Below are 14,987 nucleotides of genomic sequence, written 5' to 3'. Positions count from 1 at the left end.
AAACTGGTGGCTTTTATCTGGTATCAATTTTGGTTCTTTGGGTTCTGAGTTCAAATTCCACCATGGTATGTTAGGCTGCTAGACTTAATCTGTTACTATTTAGTACCGTGTGTCCCTTTAATGGATTCCACTCTGTTGCAACCATTTGGGCTAGACCACTGGTTTGAAAATACCTTCCACCCTCCCTCCCTCCCACTCATTATCTGAAAGGCCCTGTGAACTGTTGAGAACACTGCCTCTCCTCCTAACTAGAAGATTAAAAAAGAAAAAAAATCTCCTGCAATATTTGTTTTAGCGTTTCCTATTCTAAATTATAAATCTTTTACTTGTTTCAGCCATTTGACTGTAGCCATGCTGGGACACTGCCTTGAAGAATTTTTAATCAAATAAATCGATTCCAGTACTTATTTATATATTTATTTTTGAAGTCTGGTACTTATTCAATCGATCTTGTTGCCAAGCTGTTAGATTGTGGGCAATGTAAATACACCAACAGCAGTTGTCAAATGGTAGTGCAAGACAAACACAGACACAAACACATCTATGACAGACACCTTTCAGCTTCTTATTTCTTTACTGCCAACAAGGGGCTACACACAGAGGGGACAAACAAGGATAGACAAACAGATTAAGTCAATTATATCGACCCCAGTGCTTAGCTGGTACTTATTTAATCAACCCCGAAAGGATGAAAGGCAAAGTCGACCTCGGCGGAATTTGAACTCAGAATGTAGCGGCAGATGAAATACCGCTAAGCATTTTGCTTGGCGTGTAACGTATCTGCCAGCTTGACACCTTTCAGTTTCTGTCTATCACATCCACTCACAAGGCTTTGGTCAGCTTAAGGTTATAATGGAAGACTCATTTGTCCAAAGTGCCATGCAGTGGGATTGAAACTGGAACCATGGAGTTGCAAAGTAAACTTCTTACCACACAACCACGCCTGAACCTAAGGCAAACATATTTTAAAAAATGATAACTGGTATGTCTCGCCATGCTTTTGTAACCTATTTCTAGGTTAAACATTTACTGTTAATGCATATAATACTTTTAACATACTGTATTCAATGCTAATGTAGACTTTTATCTTCACTTTCATCATAAATTTATCCACCCCAAAAGACAAGAAAAAGAAAGAAAAAAACGAAACAAAATAAAATTAAAAATGTAAAAATTTTCAGGAAACAAAAAGTTATAATTACTTACTGTTTGCCATTGGTATGAACAATACTGCAGCAGGTTTTACCTGATCCAAAACCAAAAGAATATCTGTCTACAGACACTAAAGAAATACTAAAAGTAATTCTACATTGTAATTGATACGAATACAAATGTATTTATGGTCTGAATACTTGGCAGAAAACTACAAATTATTGTTTCAGACAAACACATAAAATTGCAAATGAGGGACCATTACAAAGGAAATTGATTGTCGTTTGTTTTTTGAATAAAACAATAAAATATTTGTTAGTAAAAGAGACCAGTGGCAATAATGCGTGTGTCAATTTACACTGTTGTTATTCATCATGGTATTTATCAAACCTGTGAAGTTTTCCCAAATTTATAATCGCAAAATTTATAGTTGAACCTGTTGTTTTCAACCACAAAACCATTTATATCAGACTTCAAACTTCACTGTTGTAGTGATTTTAGATCTCAGTTTATTGCTATCTAGATTTACCAATAGTGACTAACTAATAAGAGAGTTTTTGCATAGTTACACAAATTGCAAGAAATAGCAGTCAAATCTTCTGATTTCATTCTGCTCTAGCAAAAGAAAAAAAAGACAATTAAGTGTACATTTGTCACTGAAGTGCACATTTGTCACTGAAGTGCACATTTGTAAATGAAGTGCACATTTGTCAATGAAGTTATAATTACTCAAAATGACTGGGCAGTCACAGCTGAAATGCTTTTAATCTTAGAGATACTTGATCAAGGCTGACCTGGGGTTGAACAGCAATAACTAATAATCATTTGACAAATGCTACAACAACAACTAATAATAATGCTGTCTGTGTGGTCACTTGAACTACTAGAAATAACAACCAAATTGCCTTCAAATTCCACCCAGCCATCTTAAATATGGAAACAATACATTATATAATGTAGTTTTCTATATCTGGAAAAAGATGGGATGGTCGTGACTGGAATACCTTGATCATAGGTGAGCTCAATCAGAACTTATAGAGAGCTAAGCAGCAATAACAATGGCAATTAATGATGCTATAGTAAGTGCTTTAGTCTCTAGTCTTGGAAGTTCTCCCAGTATCAATGATATAATACAGAGAGAAGTTGATTATAGGGTCTGTCTGTTTATCAATTAATCTATCTTGTCTGAATCCAAGTAAAGTGAATTTAACATTTCTAAGTTAAATAAAATATGAATGGAAACAAAGAAAAAATTTGAATTTTTAGCCTGAAGTGTTTTTCTTTTGTAAGTCCTTATAACTTATTGGGTAGCTTCTAACCTTCATGTAATAGGACAGAGGATGTCCACTAACAGCCAATTGTAATTCTTTTATTCTTTTGTTTCAGTCATTTGACTGTAGCCATGCTGGAGCACAATCTTAAGGGGTTTTAGTCAAACAAATCAATCCCAGGACTTATTCTTTGTAAGATTAATACTTATTCTATCGGTCTCTTATGCCAAATTGGTAAGTTACAGGGACATAACACATCAACATTGGTTGTCAAGAAATGGTGGAAGTGGGGGGGAGCAAACAGATACAAACACACTAATATATATAAACATACATACATACATATATATATATATATATATATATATATATATATATATATATATATATATATATATATATATATATATATATATATACTTACATATAAGAGACCAAAGTGTACGTACGCCGCTATATTTTATATATAAAAAATACAAAAATGGGACAAGAACGCAAAACACCCAGACAGACGATGCAAGGAAAACAAGGACGGGTCATTCGGAGTTTTCTATCCTCATTTGAGTTCCAGATTATCTTTGCAGTTTTGACTTGTTATACTCGAGGTTGCTGCAATCTGGCCAGAGAGCTAAGCAACAGTAACAGTATTAATTGTCATTGTTAGCCCCAGGCAACATTGTTTCCAGCTGGTTATATGATACAATATCTGTGTCATATAGCCAGCTGGAAACGATATTTCCTGGTGCTAAACAACAGTAACAATCATCCCTTCCAGGACAGCCACATTATGTTGGCAAATAATCTTTATTTTAAAGAAGTGTTATTGAATGTCTCTCTTTGAGAGATTTAGAAATAATAATGTTTCTATATATATATGCAGACACGTGTTTTTGTCTACAAAATTTCATTCACAAATGTTATCTAATCTGAGGCTACAAGGAAAACCATTTGGCCAGTGTACCATGCTGTAGGATTGAATCTGGATGTATGTGTTCGCTAAATGAATTTCTTAATTACATGGCCTGCACCTCTGTTATTTAAAGAAAAGAAAGAGAAAAAAAAAAGAAAACGAAAATTCCTCCTTAAAACATTATCCTTTACTTCATGATGCCCTGATTTATTAGAAATAAATTGTTTGAATTATATATTGATGTATTTCATTTTGCTTTTGTATCAGTTTGCAAGATTCTTGACATAAATTTCTGTGTTGAAAGAAATCTTGTGTCTTGGGAAGATCAATTATAATAATAACAATAATAATAATGAGCACTCAGAGAGTGTAAATCTCTGCCAAGGCAGCACCAACGTCCTCTCAATGATTAGCTGGAGATGATTTTTACAATGAGAATATCTTGTAATGTTTCATGTAAAGTAAATATAGCAAATGATCCAGAATCCTTGTTCAGTATTGGATCAATCCCAAAATGTAATCAGTTTGTGCCATTCACGAGGTCAAACATCCCTGAAAGTTTCATCCAAATCCATCCAGCAGTTCTTGAGATATTTTATCCATGGACAAAAAAAAAAAAATAAATAAAAACAAGCAAACATAACTGAAAACAATATCTCTGCCTTTGCTAAGACAGAGGTAATAATTAATAATGATTTCGAATTTTTTGGCACAAGGCCAGCAATTTCAAGGGATGGGTAAATTGATTAGATCGTCTCCTGTGTTCTACTGGGACTTATTTTATTGACCCCAAAAGGATGAAAGGCAAAGTCAACCTCAGAATGTGAAGGTGGACGAAATGCTGCAGAACATTTTGCTAATGATTCTGCCAGTTCACCACCTTACAATAAACAATAGTATAAAAAAATAATGTGTGTGTGTGTTTATTATATTTGGTGTAATGACCCTCCCAAGACGCAACTCTCCCAAGATTTGAAGTATTTCAGCAATTAGTTTAATTAACTGAATAATAATTTTAAGACATGTAACCCAAATATTATTTTGCTTTTATCTTTCAGCCACATCGAACGTTACACAACAAGAGCTGATCCAAGAGAAGATGTTGATTACATTGAGCCTCCTCAACCCAGAGAAGTCACTTTGTCAAGAGACCCTCATAGAGGGTTTGGCTTTGTTGCCGGCAGTGAAAAACCAGTTGTTGTCAGATTTGTCACTGAAGGTAAATGCAAGGATTTTGTTTTAGAAATTCTTTAATCCAGATTTTAACAATTCTTTTGATGAAAGAATTGTTTCAAAGTTTATTTAATCATCAAAAGTATGTAAAAAAAATCTGTTGTTTTCTCACTTAATTATCAGAACTCCAGAATTAATTAGGAATTCTCTAATGCTGATTAGTGGTTAATTTTCACTCATTGAGCAGATTTAATCAAAAGTCTTCCAATTATGGCCATCCTGTCCTCTTTTTTCAGACATGTTTCTCTAGCTACATTAGTGAATGTATTATTTCCTTTCTTGAAGTAGTGGGGTATGATTTGAGAGAGATTTAATAGATGTGGTATTGGTGGTGATGATGATGCCGGCAGGGCTGTTGCTAAGCCCCTGCCACCCCTGCGGTCACAGGGGCCTATGCAGTTGAGGAGCCCTATGTGAAGATCAAAGTATGTAGATGAGTCATCTTATTTACTTTGGTTAAGGTTTTCAACGAGAATTAAGCTATCTAAGAATTTCAAGAAATAAAATGGTAATACACTGTACTTGCAAAAGTTCTTATAAAAATATTGCGTTGTTCCACATACATCCCTACTTAAATATGTTCTTTACGATAACGTGAAATATTGAACTGCAGACAGAATAAAGTAAAGTATAGCTATGAATTAAAGGTGTGAAGATTATGAATTTTGATTGAAGGGATGGGGCCTCGAAACAAAAAGTTGTCAGGGGCCTCTAAAAGTCAAGTGACATGCCTGGGTGCCGGGTGCAATGGTGATGATGGTGGTAGTGTGAGAGTCATTATTTTGATAGAACCAAGGAAACTACTGCATTTGGTGGTATAAAAGATGCTTGGTCATATTAGAAGCATCCCAATTTCAGCAGAATATATTCAGACAAAAAAAAAACCCATTTAAGTGCATTAAAGCTTATGGGAGACCCAACTTCACATAAAGGAACTGCAAAGACTTTTTCAGGCATTATCATATATCTTCCATCATTTATCTTTCACTTGTTTCAGTCATCTGACTGTGGCCATGCTGGGGCATTGCTTTGAAGAATTTTTAGGTGAATGGATCAACCCCAGTACTTACTAGCTATTTTTTAAACCTGGTGCTTATTCTATCAGAAACTTTTGCTGAACTGCTAAGTTATGGGGACATAAGCACTCCAACACCAGTTGTTAAGTGGTGGTAGGGGACAATCACATACACAAAGACACACACACACATATACAATGGGCTTCTTTCAGTCTCCACCTACCAAGGCTATAACAGAATACACTTGCTCAAGAAATTCCATATGACTAAAACTTGTTTAGACCAAATTCCTTTTCAGTTCCCTGTAAAGAAGTAATTTTCCCTGTAGGGTCTCCTTACTACCTACAGATGCCACGATTTCAAATGTACAGCAGTATAAAATAAAATTATGAACATAGAATACAGATATGGCCCCATAATTAGCCTGTCTATCACTATTTCTCACTGAGTCCCAATCAATTTCTTACAGAGCCCTTATCAATCTCTTTTACAATTGGGAAATCCTGGTCTAACCTATTAGTGCATTCAAGCAGCCACAAACAGCTGTTCATTTGACAACCTTCTCTGCATTTCATATTTAATTAATATTAATTGATCAAAATTTGAAGGTTGTCTCCCCTGTCTTTTCTGATTTTTTTTTTTACCATAATTAGCCATTGGGATAATTAATATTCTCTGCACTAATTGTCTAATTTTATCTTAGCAACCCAATTTACTGTTCATCTAACGACTACCGTTCTTGTTAAGAACAGTAATTATATGTCTCTGACATTTAACTAAGCCAAATGCTTCAGAACTGATGGAAATTTTAAATGGAATTAGGAGTGGCTGTGTGGTAAGTAGCTTGCTTGCCAACTACATGGTTCCAGGTTCAGTCCCACTATGTAACACCTTGTGCAAGTGTCTTCTACTATAGCCTCGGGCCAACCAAAGCCTTATGAGTGGATTTGGTAGATGGAAACTGAAAGAAGCCCGTCGTATATATATATATATATGTGTGTGTGTGTGTGTCTGTGTTTGTACTCCAGCAACATCACTTGAAAACTGGTGCTGGTGTATTTACGTCACCATAACTTAGTGGTCCGGCGAAAGAGACCAATAGAATAAGTACTAGGCTTACAAAGAATAAATCCTGGGGTTGATTTGCTCAACCAAAGGCGGTGCCCCAGCATGGCTGCAGTCAAATGACTGAAACAAATAAAAGAATAAAAGAATATATATATATCAATAAATATTGATGCCCTCTATGCTAAACTATTCTTGGCCAGTAGTAACAAGGGAATAATTTTTAGCATTATAATCTTCCGCATGTGGAAATCTCAAGGAATTTACATTATTATTAGATTAAGCAAACATTTGGCTAGAGTCATTAGAATTGTTATTAAATGTAACGGTCACTTAATACATATTTCATACATATTTTATATTTGAATTTGTTTTATGATTATTAATCATTTGATAAATATTCTATAAAATATTTAAATTTATTTCCTAATTATTAATCTGTCAGGAGCCTTCGTTTCTTATAAAGTTAATTAAAGAGTAGTTTTATATGGACTAATGAACATACACAACTGCTCTTTTATTGACCCATAACTCTTTCTTCTGCTCTGCTGTAATTCTACATCATTTTCTCAAAAGCCCTTTTCTCTCTCTTTCTCTCTAGCTGTTTTTCTTTCTCTTTATCTGCCAGTCTGCCTCGCTCTGTCTATCTTTTTCACCGTCATCTCTTTGGATTTCTGGGAGAACATCTTATATATCTATGTCATCATCATCATCGTTTAATCCTGTTTTCAATGCTGGCATAGGTTGGATGGTTTAACCAGAGCTGGGAGGCTGGGGAGCTGCACCAGGTTCCAGTCTGATTTGCCTTGCCTTGGCTTCATCCATTTAAGAGAATATTGATACTACGTCTGCAGCAGCACTATAAAATTGACAAATGTGTAGCTAGATTCCAGTGCTTTGTTACTAAATTCCTTGTGTAGATGTCACTTAAAGTGAGATGGTCTTCACCAGGGGGATTTACCTTAGATACTTATGATGTCTCCGGTCTTCTTCAAGATGACCTTTTGAAGCAATTAAGAGACTTGTCTCATTCTTCTTCCTTCTCACTCTTTCACTTACTCTGTTTCTGTCAATTGCTCTTTATCCTCTTTCTTTTACCCTCTCCTCCCTTCTTCACACACACACACACACACACACACACACACACATGTAAATGCTTTGTTTTGATGAATGTATAAATATATTTTATTTCACACTATAATGACAATTCTAATCTAATTTTGCAATTTGATTTTAGTGTTTATTGATTTCTATACACACACACACACACACAATCAAACAAACACACACACACAATAATTATTGCTTTTTTTTTTATCTCCTCTCTAGGAAGTTAAGGTTATTTTAATTTTACAGTTATAGAATAATTGATGTTTGAGCATTTATAATATTGGTCATAGTGCTGATTGCAGAGATAGAGTTGCATTGGCAGAGGTGATAATTGGCATAGTGGTGGTGATGGTGAAGATGTTGTTGTTGTTGTTGTTGTCGGTGGTGATAATAGCAAGATTGGTGGTGCTGGTGTTACTGTCGATGATGGTCAGAGTTGTATTGATGGAAGTACTAAAAGTTGTGGTGGTTGTGTTGGTGGTGTTAGAGGAGTTGATGGAGTGAAGTTAATGTGGGTGGTATTGATTGTGGTAATGGTGGTATTGATAGCATTTGTAATTGTTGTGTGGGTGATAGTGCTGGTGGTTATAGTGACAGTGATACTAAATTACAGCATCAATGAAGCCAACCGATAGCCAAAGCCATTCCTGCTGTGACCATCCTGACTTTTATTCAGTGTTTTCAAGACAACATTATCTTATGTGTACTTCTTATATTAGGACAAGAAATTGTGATTTGAAATAGAGAATCTTTTCAGTTGTCATAGATTTCATATTTTTAAAAAATCTTCCAACTATTTTCAAATTTGGTGTATTAATTTAGTTTTGTATGCTAATTATGAAATAAAAATTCAGTTTTGCTTTAAATTAATAAATAAAAGGTTAACAGCTTTTAAACTTAGCAAATTTCAGGTAATTTTAGTCAATCAAAAGCCACAATCATACTTATGACCATAAAACTCACACTGGTGTTTGTTGCCATAGTAACAACAAAGCTGTAGTCTGCCTCATTTTCATTGTAACAAGGATGCTGTACTGTGTGATTGTAACACATTACCACAACAAATTTTCATAAGAATCATTTTGTTATTGATAGCTATCATGCAGAAAATGCCATCTGATTCCTGTTTTCTGGTGGCTAAAAATGATCAAACTTTGAACCTCTGTAACATCTTTCAAAATTTCTCCTGGAATTAATGAATCCAAAATTCGGATTCAGCATAGAAATTTACACCAATGCACCAAATTTGAAAATGTTTACTTAACTTTAGAATTTCCAACTCTGTAACAGCATCCATAAAGTTCTGAAGTAGATTTATGCATGTACACTAAGCAACCATGTAGAACAGTAGTTTCAAACCTTTTCACAGTGGTCTCCAACAGTGGTCCCCAACAATGGTTCCCAACCCTTTTATTTAAATGAGTTTTTACACAGACCCCTTTTAATATGCTTATACTTATGTATATATTTATATATGAAATTTTGAATTTAGTTCATGGACTCCCAGTATTACCTTTGCAGACCACCGGGGGCTGTGGACCCCAGGTTGGTAATCAGTGATATAGAAACTGCTTTAGTGGTGGTGGTGTTGGTGCTGGTGGTGTTGGTGCTGGTGGTGTTGGTGCTGGTGGTGTTGGTGCTGGTGGTGTTGGTGCTGGTGGTATCAGTGACGGCAGCAGTAGTGGTGGTGGTAGTAATGGTGATAGTTGTCATGATGGTAGTACTGGTGGTTGTTTTCATGGTGATAGTTGTGGGAGCTGGTGGTCATGGTGGCAGTGTTTGTGGTAGTACTAGTGACAGTAGAAGCGATGGCATCAGTAATGGTGGTGACAGTTATATTTGTGAGGATTCTGGTGATGGTGGTAATGATTGTTTTCATGATGGCAGTCATCTTGACTGAAACAATATTTGCAATGGAAACAGTAATGTGAAGTTTAGGTGTAGTGGTGGTGTTGACAGTGATAGTCGTGGTGCTAGTAGTAGTAGTAGTAGTAGTAGTAGTAGTAGTAGTAGTTCTATTAGTGATGATAATGTTCATGAAATACTTTTAATCATCCTTTATTTTAAGTTTTAATTGCCAACTTCCAATTCCTCTTCACAGAATAACTTTTATGTATTCTCAACTTAACATTTTGCTGTTATGTATGTATGTATGTATGTGTGTGTGTATACACACATGTATATATATGTGTATATATATATATAAATATGTGTGTGTGTGTGTGTATATATATATATATATATATATATATATATATATATATATATATATATATATATATGCATACACACACATATTTTATATCTTACATTTGAATGTGGTTTACTTCAATTTGTTGTCAATTTTAAAATATGCTAAGTATTGAACATTACGGATATATATAAGTTATCATAGTTGTTGAAGTTGTTGTTGTTATTCAGCCCTGGGTCAGCCTCATCAAGCAGTCCTGAGAGTAAGGGTATTCCAGCTGTAGCCAGCCTTTACTATTATTTTCAGATGTAATATGTCTGAGACAACATTATTCAATGTGTCCTCCCACTTTTTAATGAGTAGGTCGTGATTTGAAGCAAATTTTGTTGCTACTTCTAGCAGGGTAAGTGACTGCATAGAAGGTGCCTCATTGTACAACATTAAATTTATTTGGCAGACATAATAGACAAGATTATTGTTGTTTGTTTGTTTGTTTGTTTGTTGTTATTTAACATAAGGTCGACTGTGATTGAGAAGACCCTATGATCAAAGATACTCCAGCCATGACAATCCTCCTGTTTTGTAAATCTCAAACTATATTATCAAATATGGTGGAGGCGCAATGGCCCAGTGGTTAGGGCAGCAAAATCGCAGTCATAGGATCGCAGTTTTGATTCCCAGACCGGGCGTTGTGAGTGTTTATTGAGCGAAAACACCTAAAGCTCCACGAGGCTCTGGCAGGGGATGGTGACGAACCCTGCTGTACTCTTTCACCACAACTTTCTCTCACTCTTACTTCCTGTTTCTGTTGTTCCTGTAATTCAAAAGAGTCAGCCTTGTCAAACTGTTTCACGCTGAATATCTCTGAGAACTACGTTAAGGGTACACGTGTCTGTGGAGTGCTCAGCCACTTGCACATTAATTTCACGAGCAGGCTGTTCCATTGATCGGATCAACTGGAACCCTCGACGTCATAAGCGACAGAGTGCCAACAACAACATATCAAATATGTCATTATTGAAGACTGTAGTGCATAAGTTAAGGAACATTTAGCTGTGATTTCTTGAAGAACAGTTATTAAATTTATTAGTTTGGGAACCCTTGATCTCTCTCTGGTATAGATTTGTATATTCCAGTGTAGAGTCCCCTTTCTCCTTCTCGGAGACTTTTTCTGGTGTATGCGCATATCTTATCTTTTCTGTTGGTATTCCATGATGTTTCAACTCTTCTTTTATCTTTTATTTGTTTCAGTCTTCAGACTGTGCTATGCTGGGGCACCACCTTGAAGAATTCTTACAAAATGAAATGACCTCAGTACTTACTGTTTTTTTTTTTAAGTTTAGTGATTATTCTATCAGTCCCTTTTGCCAAACTGCAAGGTTACGGTGTGGACATAAACACACCAAGACTTGTTGTCAAGTGGCTGGAAGACAAACACAGACACAGGTAGAGACACACAGACACCCAAACATACACACACATATATGACGAGGTTCTCTCAGTTTTCAAGTGCTACATTCTTTCACAAGTATTTGGTCAGCCCAAGGTTGTAGTAGAAGAAACTTGTCCAAAGTGCTATGTAATGAGACTAAACCCAGAACCAAGTGGTTTGGAAGCAAACATCTTACCACACAGCCATGCCAGTGCCTATGATGTTCATATAATTTCCAGGTCTGTCTTGCCTGAAGATGTGTTCTCCCTTGGTTAGACTAGGAAATCAGAGGTAATCTATTTTATCGTTTCTTCTGAACACCCTTACGTATTCTGTGGTTACTTAATGTATTCTGCTTCATTAAATGCAATTTTTGTGGTTTCTGTTGAGAAAGTTCTGATTGCTTGTCACAAATCAAGAATTCTTCCTTCATCTTTGAGTCCTGTACTTTTCAACATGACTTTTCTTTGTGCATTTCAATCTCTTTTCATTTCTCAGATTTTTACCATTGGACCCTATAGGGCAATTTCTTGCCATTATTTTAAGCTCAGCTTTCTGTAGCCCTGTTTTTGGTATAATTCTTAGCTTTACCCCAATCAATATCCATTATTGGTTATCCTCACAACTGTCTGTATTTCCTCCTTACATCATATACATCAGTTTCGTTGAAGACAGAGAATGTAGTCATTTTATATTTTTTGGGAGTTACTTTTATTATATTTCGTTTTGGGATTTGGTTTGCAAGATTTTTTTATGTGATTTCGTGTGTTGAAGCATATTCTGTTGTGTCTGGGACACGATAAGAAAATGCACGATAAGAAAATGACTCTCCCCAGACACAACAGAATTACTTTTATTAGTTTTTCAGTTACTTTAATTTACAAGATACCTTGTTATCCAACAGGGGATAATTTATAATAATTTTCAGTGGCATTAGGCTTATGCTTCTATATATTCATGGTAAATATACTATTACTTTTCATACAGATTTTTGGTAGTGCATTGTAAACGTAGTCATTCATTTCTTTTCTTTTTGTCTGTCCTTGCTAATTTAATTACTACACAGAATATTATTAATGTAACTTATTATTAGAACAGTTGGAGTACTGACGCCTATTACATTATTCTTTTCCTTTAGCTCTCTTTTAATTATTAATCTAATACAACTATAATATTCCTTCATAAACATTTCTTTCATTTGTGTGTGTTGTTCCCTGTTTCTAAGATATTTGCATCTATGTGTTTGGTCTAATTCTCTTACTTTTATCTCTTTTTCTTTATCTAACATGATATTAATGTTCTTAATTTTTCCTGCTTAAAGAATGTCATGATGTGTCTTTCTAAACTAAATCTTATATCAGTTCCTTTAGTAATTGGTAACTTTGTTGATTTTCTTATTCATGTTGCAACATATGTCGGAAAGTTGTAGAAACAGACTAAAATCCAAAGCTTGAAATGTTAAAATATCACAAATGGAAGTATTAGCTAGCAACAGAAAAGCAACAAAATCCTAGTAGCATATAGAAAATTTTTTCTCAGTCTTTAAGAATATTGGTTTCAAATTTTGGCACAAGATCAGCAGTCTTAGGGTAACTGTAAGTCAGTTACATCGACTCTAGTATTCAACTGGTACTTATTGTATCGACCCTAAAGGGATGAAAGTCAAAGTCGACCTCAGCAAAATTTGAACTCAGAACATGAAGATGGACAGAAACCTATAAGCATTTTGACCGATATGCTAATGATTCTGCTAGCTCAATGCCTTAGTCTGTAAGAATATTGCTCCTAGAATCTTAATACTTTCTTTCAGCACAATACAAAGGATGCATAGGAGGATTTTTGACATATTCATAGTGAATGAAGACTTAAGACATTCTAGATGTACAAAAGTAGTAACTATTGGAGACACCTATGAAAAAAATTTCTGTCATTTTCTCATATGTTTCATTATAAATAGTTGGTGTTTTACATTGTTATTCAACCTCAGACCATCCTGGATTTAGTAGATTTATGATCAAAGATATTTCAGTAGTGACTATCCTGTGTTTTGATTTTAGGAATAGTGTATTTATGCCTGCATTATAAAATGTGTTGGTTTTAAGTTTTAAGATAATGTGCTGGTGATATGAATGAGATTTTGACTGATATTTCTAGCAGGTTGAACACCTATATTGAAGCTCATTCACTATTACTTTGTTGATTTAATTAGTACTTGGAAGTGATTTAATGCTGCAGTGAAAGTATGGTTGCTTGTCAGAAACATGAGGAAGAAGCATGATGTTGCATGATAGTGAGGCATAGGCATTGAACATGTAGAATCTTGCACAGACTGAAGATAAATGAGGTGAGCTTGGGATAGTGGATGTATAGTAAATAACCAGTATGAAAGGTGAATCCCAAATGAGTTGAGAGTATAGTTGGATGTCAAAAAAGTCAATGCATTCAGTTGCTTTAGTATGAAGATATGATAAAAGTAGTTTAAGAGAATATACTAAAATTATTGCAGTCTTTTTAATATAGGTATTTTCTCCTTATACTAGAGATTCTTTTGTTTATCTATTTGCTGATTATTTTTATTTTGAAATTACATTTGGTACTGAATATATAACATCTCTGCTAATATTTAGAAACTATGCTCTACTAAAATTATTTTAAAGTTGGAAAATAAAATACTATAAAAATATATTCATAAGGTTGAGATCAGTCGAAAGAAAACATTATAGAAGAGATGGAATAGGGAAAAACCTAGGAAGAGTCAATGAAATTTTATTTCAGAGCACAAGTTATCTAAATGATAAAAAAATGAAATGAGTGGGATATACTGTATAACTGATCTGTAGAATTCACACCAGTATGGAAAACAAATATAAATATTCAATGACGAGGATGATGATAGCAACAATTTGAGAAATTCTGTTTTAATATACCATTGTGTATGAGTGTAATATTTCTGTTCCATCATCAACAATTTTTGAAATATTAACTATCTGAATAGAATATATTTTGTGAGATGTTTCTACAAATCCTGAAATGTTGCTTATATATTTGTGTGTGAATTATTTATTGTTTCCAGCATACTTCCGTCTAAAAGTATATTTTATTTGTTTTCAAACTGAGCATTACTATTTCTGAATCATTTTACTTGGTTAATTTCTCCAATGTCTTGATCTGTGCTTTTGTAACTGACCGATCAACCAGTCAGAGACCTAATTAATAATATATCATTGGTTTTTGTTTTTACTTTATAAAAATAAAGTAACTGGAGTCAGTATGATTCTTTGCCAAGGAAATAAATTGAATGTTGCTAATTCTTTGAGTTTTCACATCATGGATTTCTTTGTGGGAAAAATATTTGGTCCAATAATTTTTTAGAACATTTACTTTACAGTCTGTTAAGAATGCACCAAAATACCCTGAAAGTAAATACCCATTGTTGTTTCCACACCAAAATACTTCTCATTTATATCATAACACCTCATTAGAAACCAATGTTAATGTATCAAAATCTTCCTAGCATCTTACAAATTCATTCATTCCTCTCAAATTGTTGTTGTTGCTATTATTATTATTATTATTATTATTATTATTATTATTATTATTATTATTA

At 34.3% G+C, this 14,987-nt stretch overlaps 1 protein-coding gene across 3 annotated transcripts in view; it reads left to right on the top strand.

The window, feature by feature from the left end:
- Positions 1–14,987, top strand: part of LOC106876727 (uncharacterized) — a 1,061,911-nt gene that overhangs the window by 784,876 nt on the left and 262,048 nt on the right. For all 3 annotated transcript variants that reach the window (XM_052966107.1, XM_052966109.1, XM_052966108.1), the window contains one exon: positions 4,392–4,552. In XM_052966107.1, coding sequence (XP_052822067.1) covers positions 4,392–4,552 — 161 coding nt within the window. The remainder of the gene's footprint in view (positions 1–4,391; positions 4,553–14,987) is intronic.

This window comes from Octopus bimaculoides, chromosome 3 (assembly GCF_001194135.2).
Source record: "Octopus bimaculoides isolate UCB-OBI-ISO-001 chromosome 3, ASM119413v2, whole genome shotgun sequence".
Lineage (NCBI taxonomy): Eukaryota > Metazoa > Mollusca > Cephalopoda > Octopoda > Octopodidae > Octopus > Octopus bimaculoides.
The sequence above is the reverse complement of the archived record's forward strand: the minus strand, read 5'-3'. Positions and strand labels throughout refer to the sequence as shown.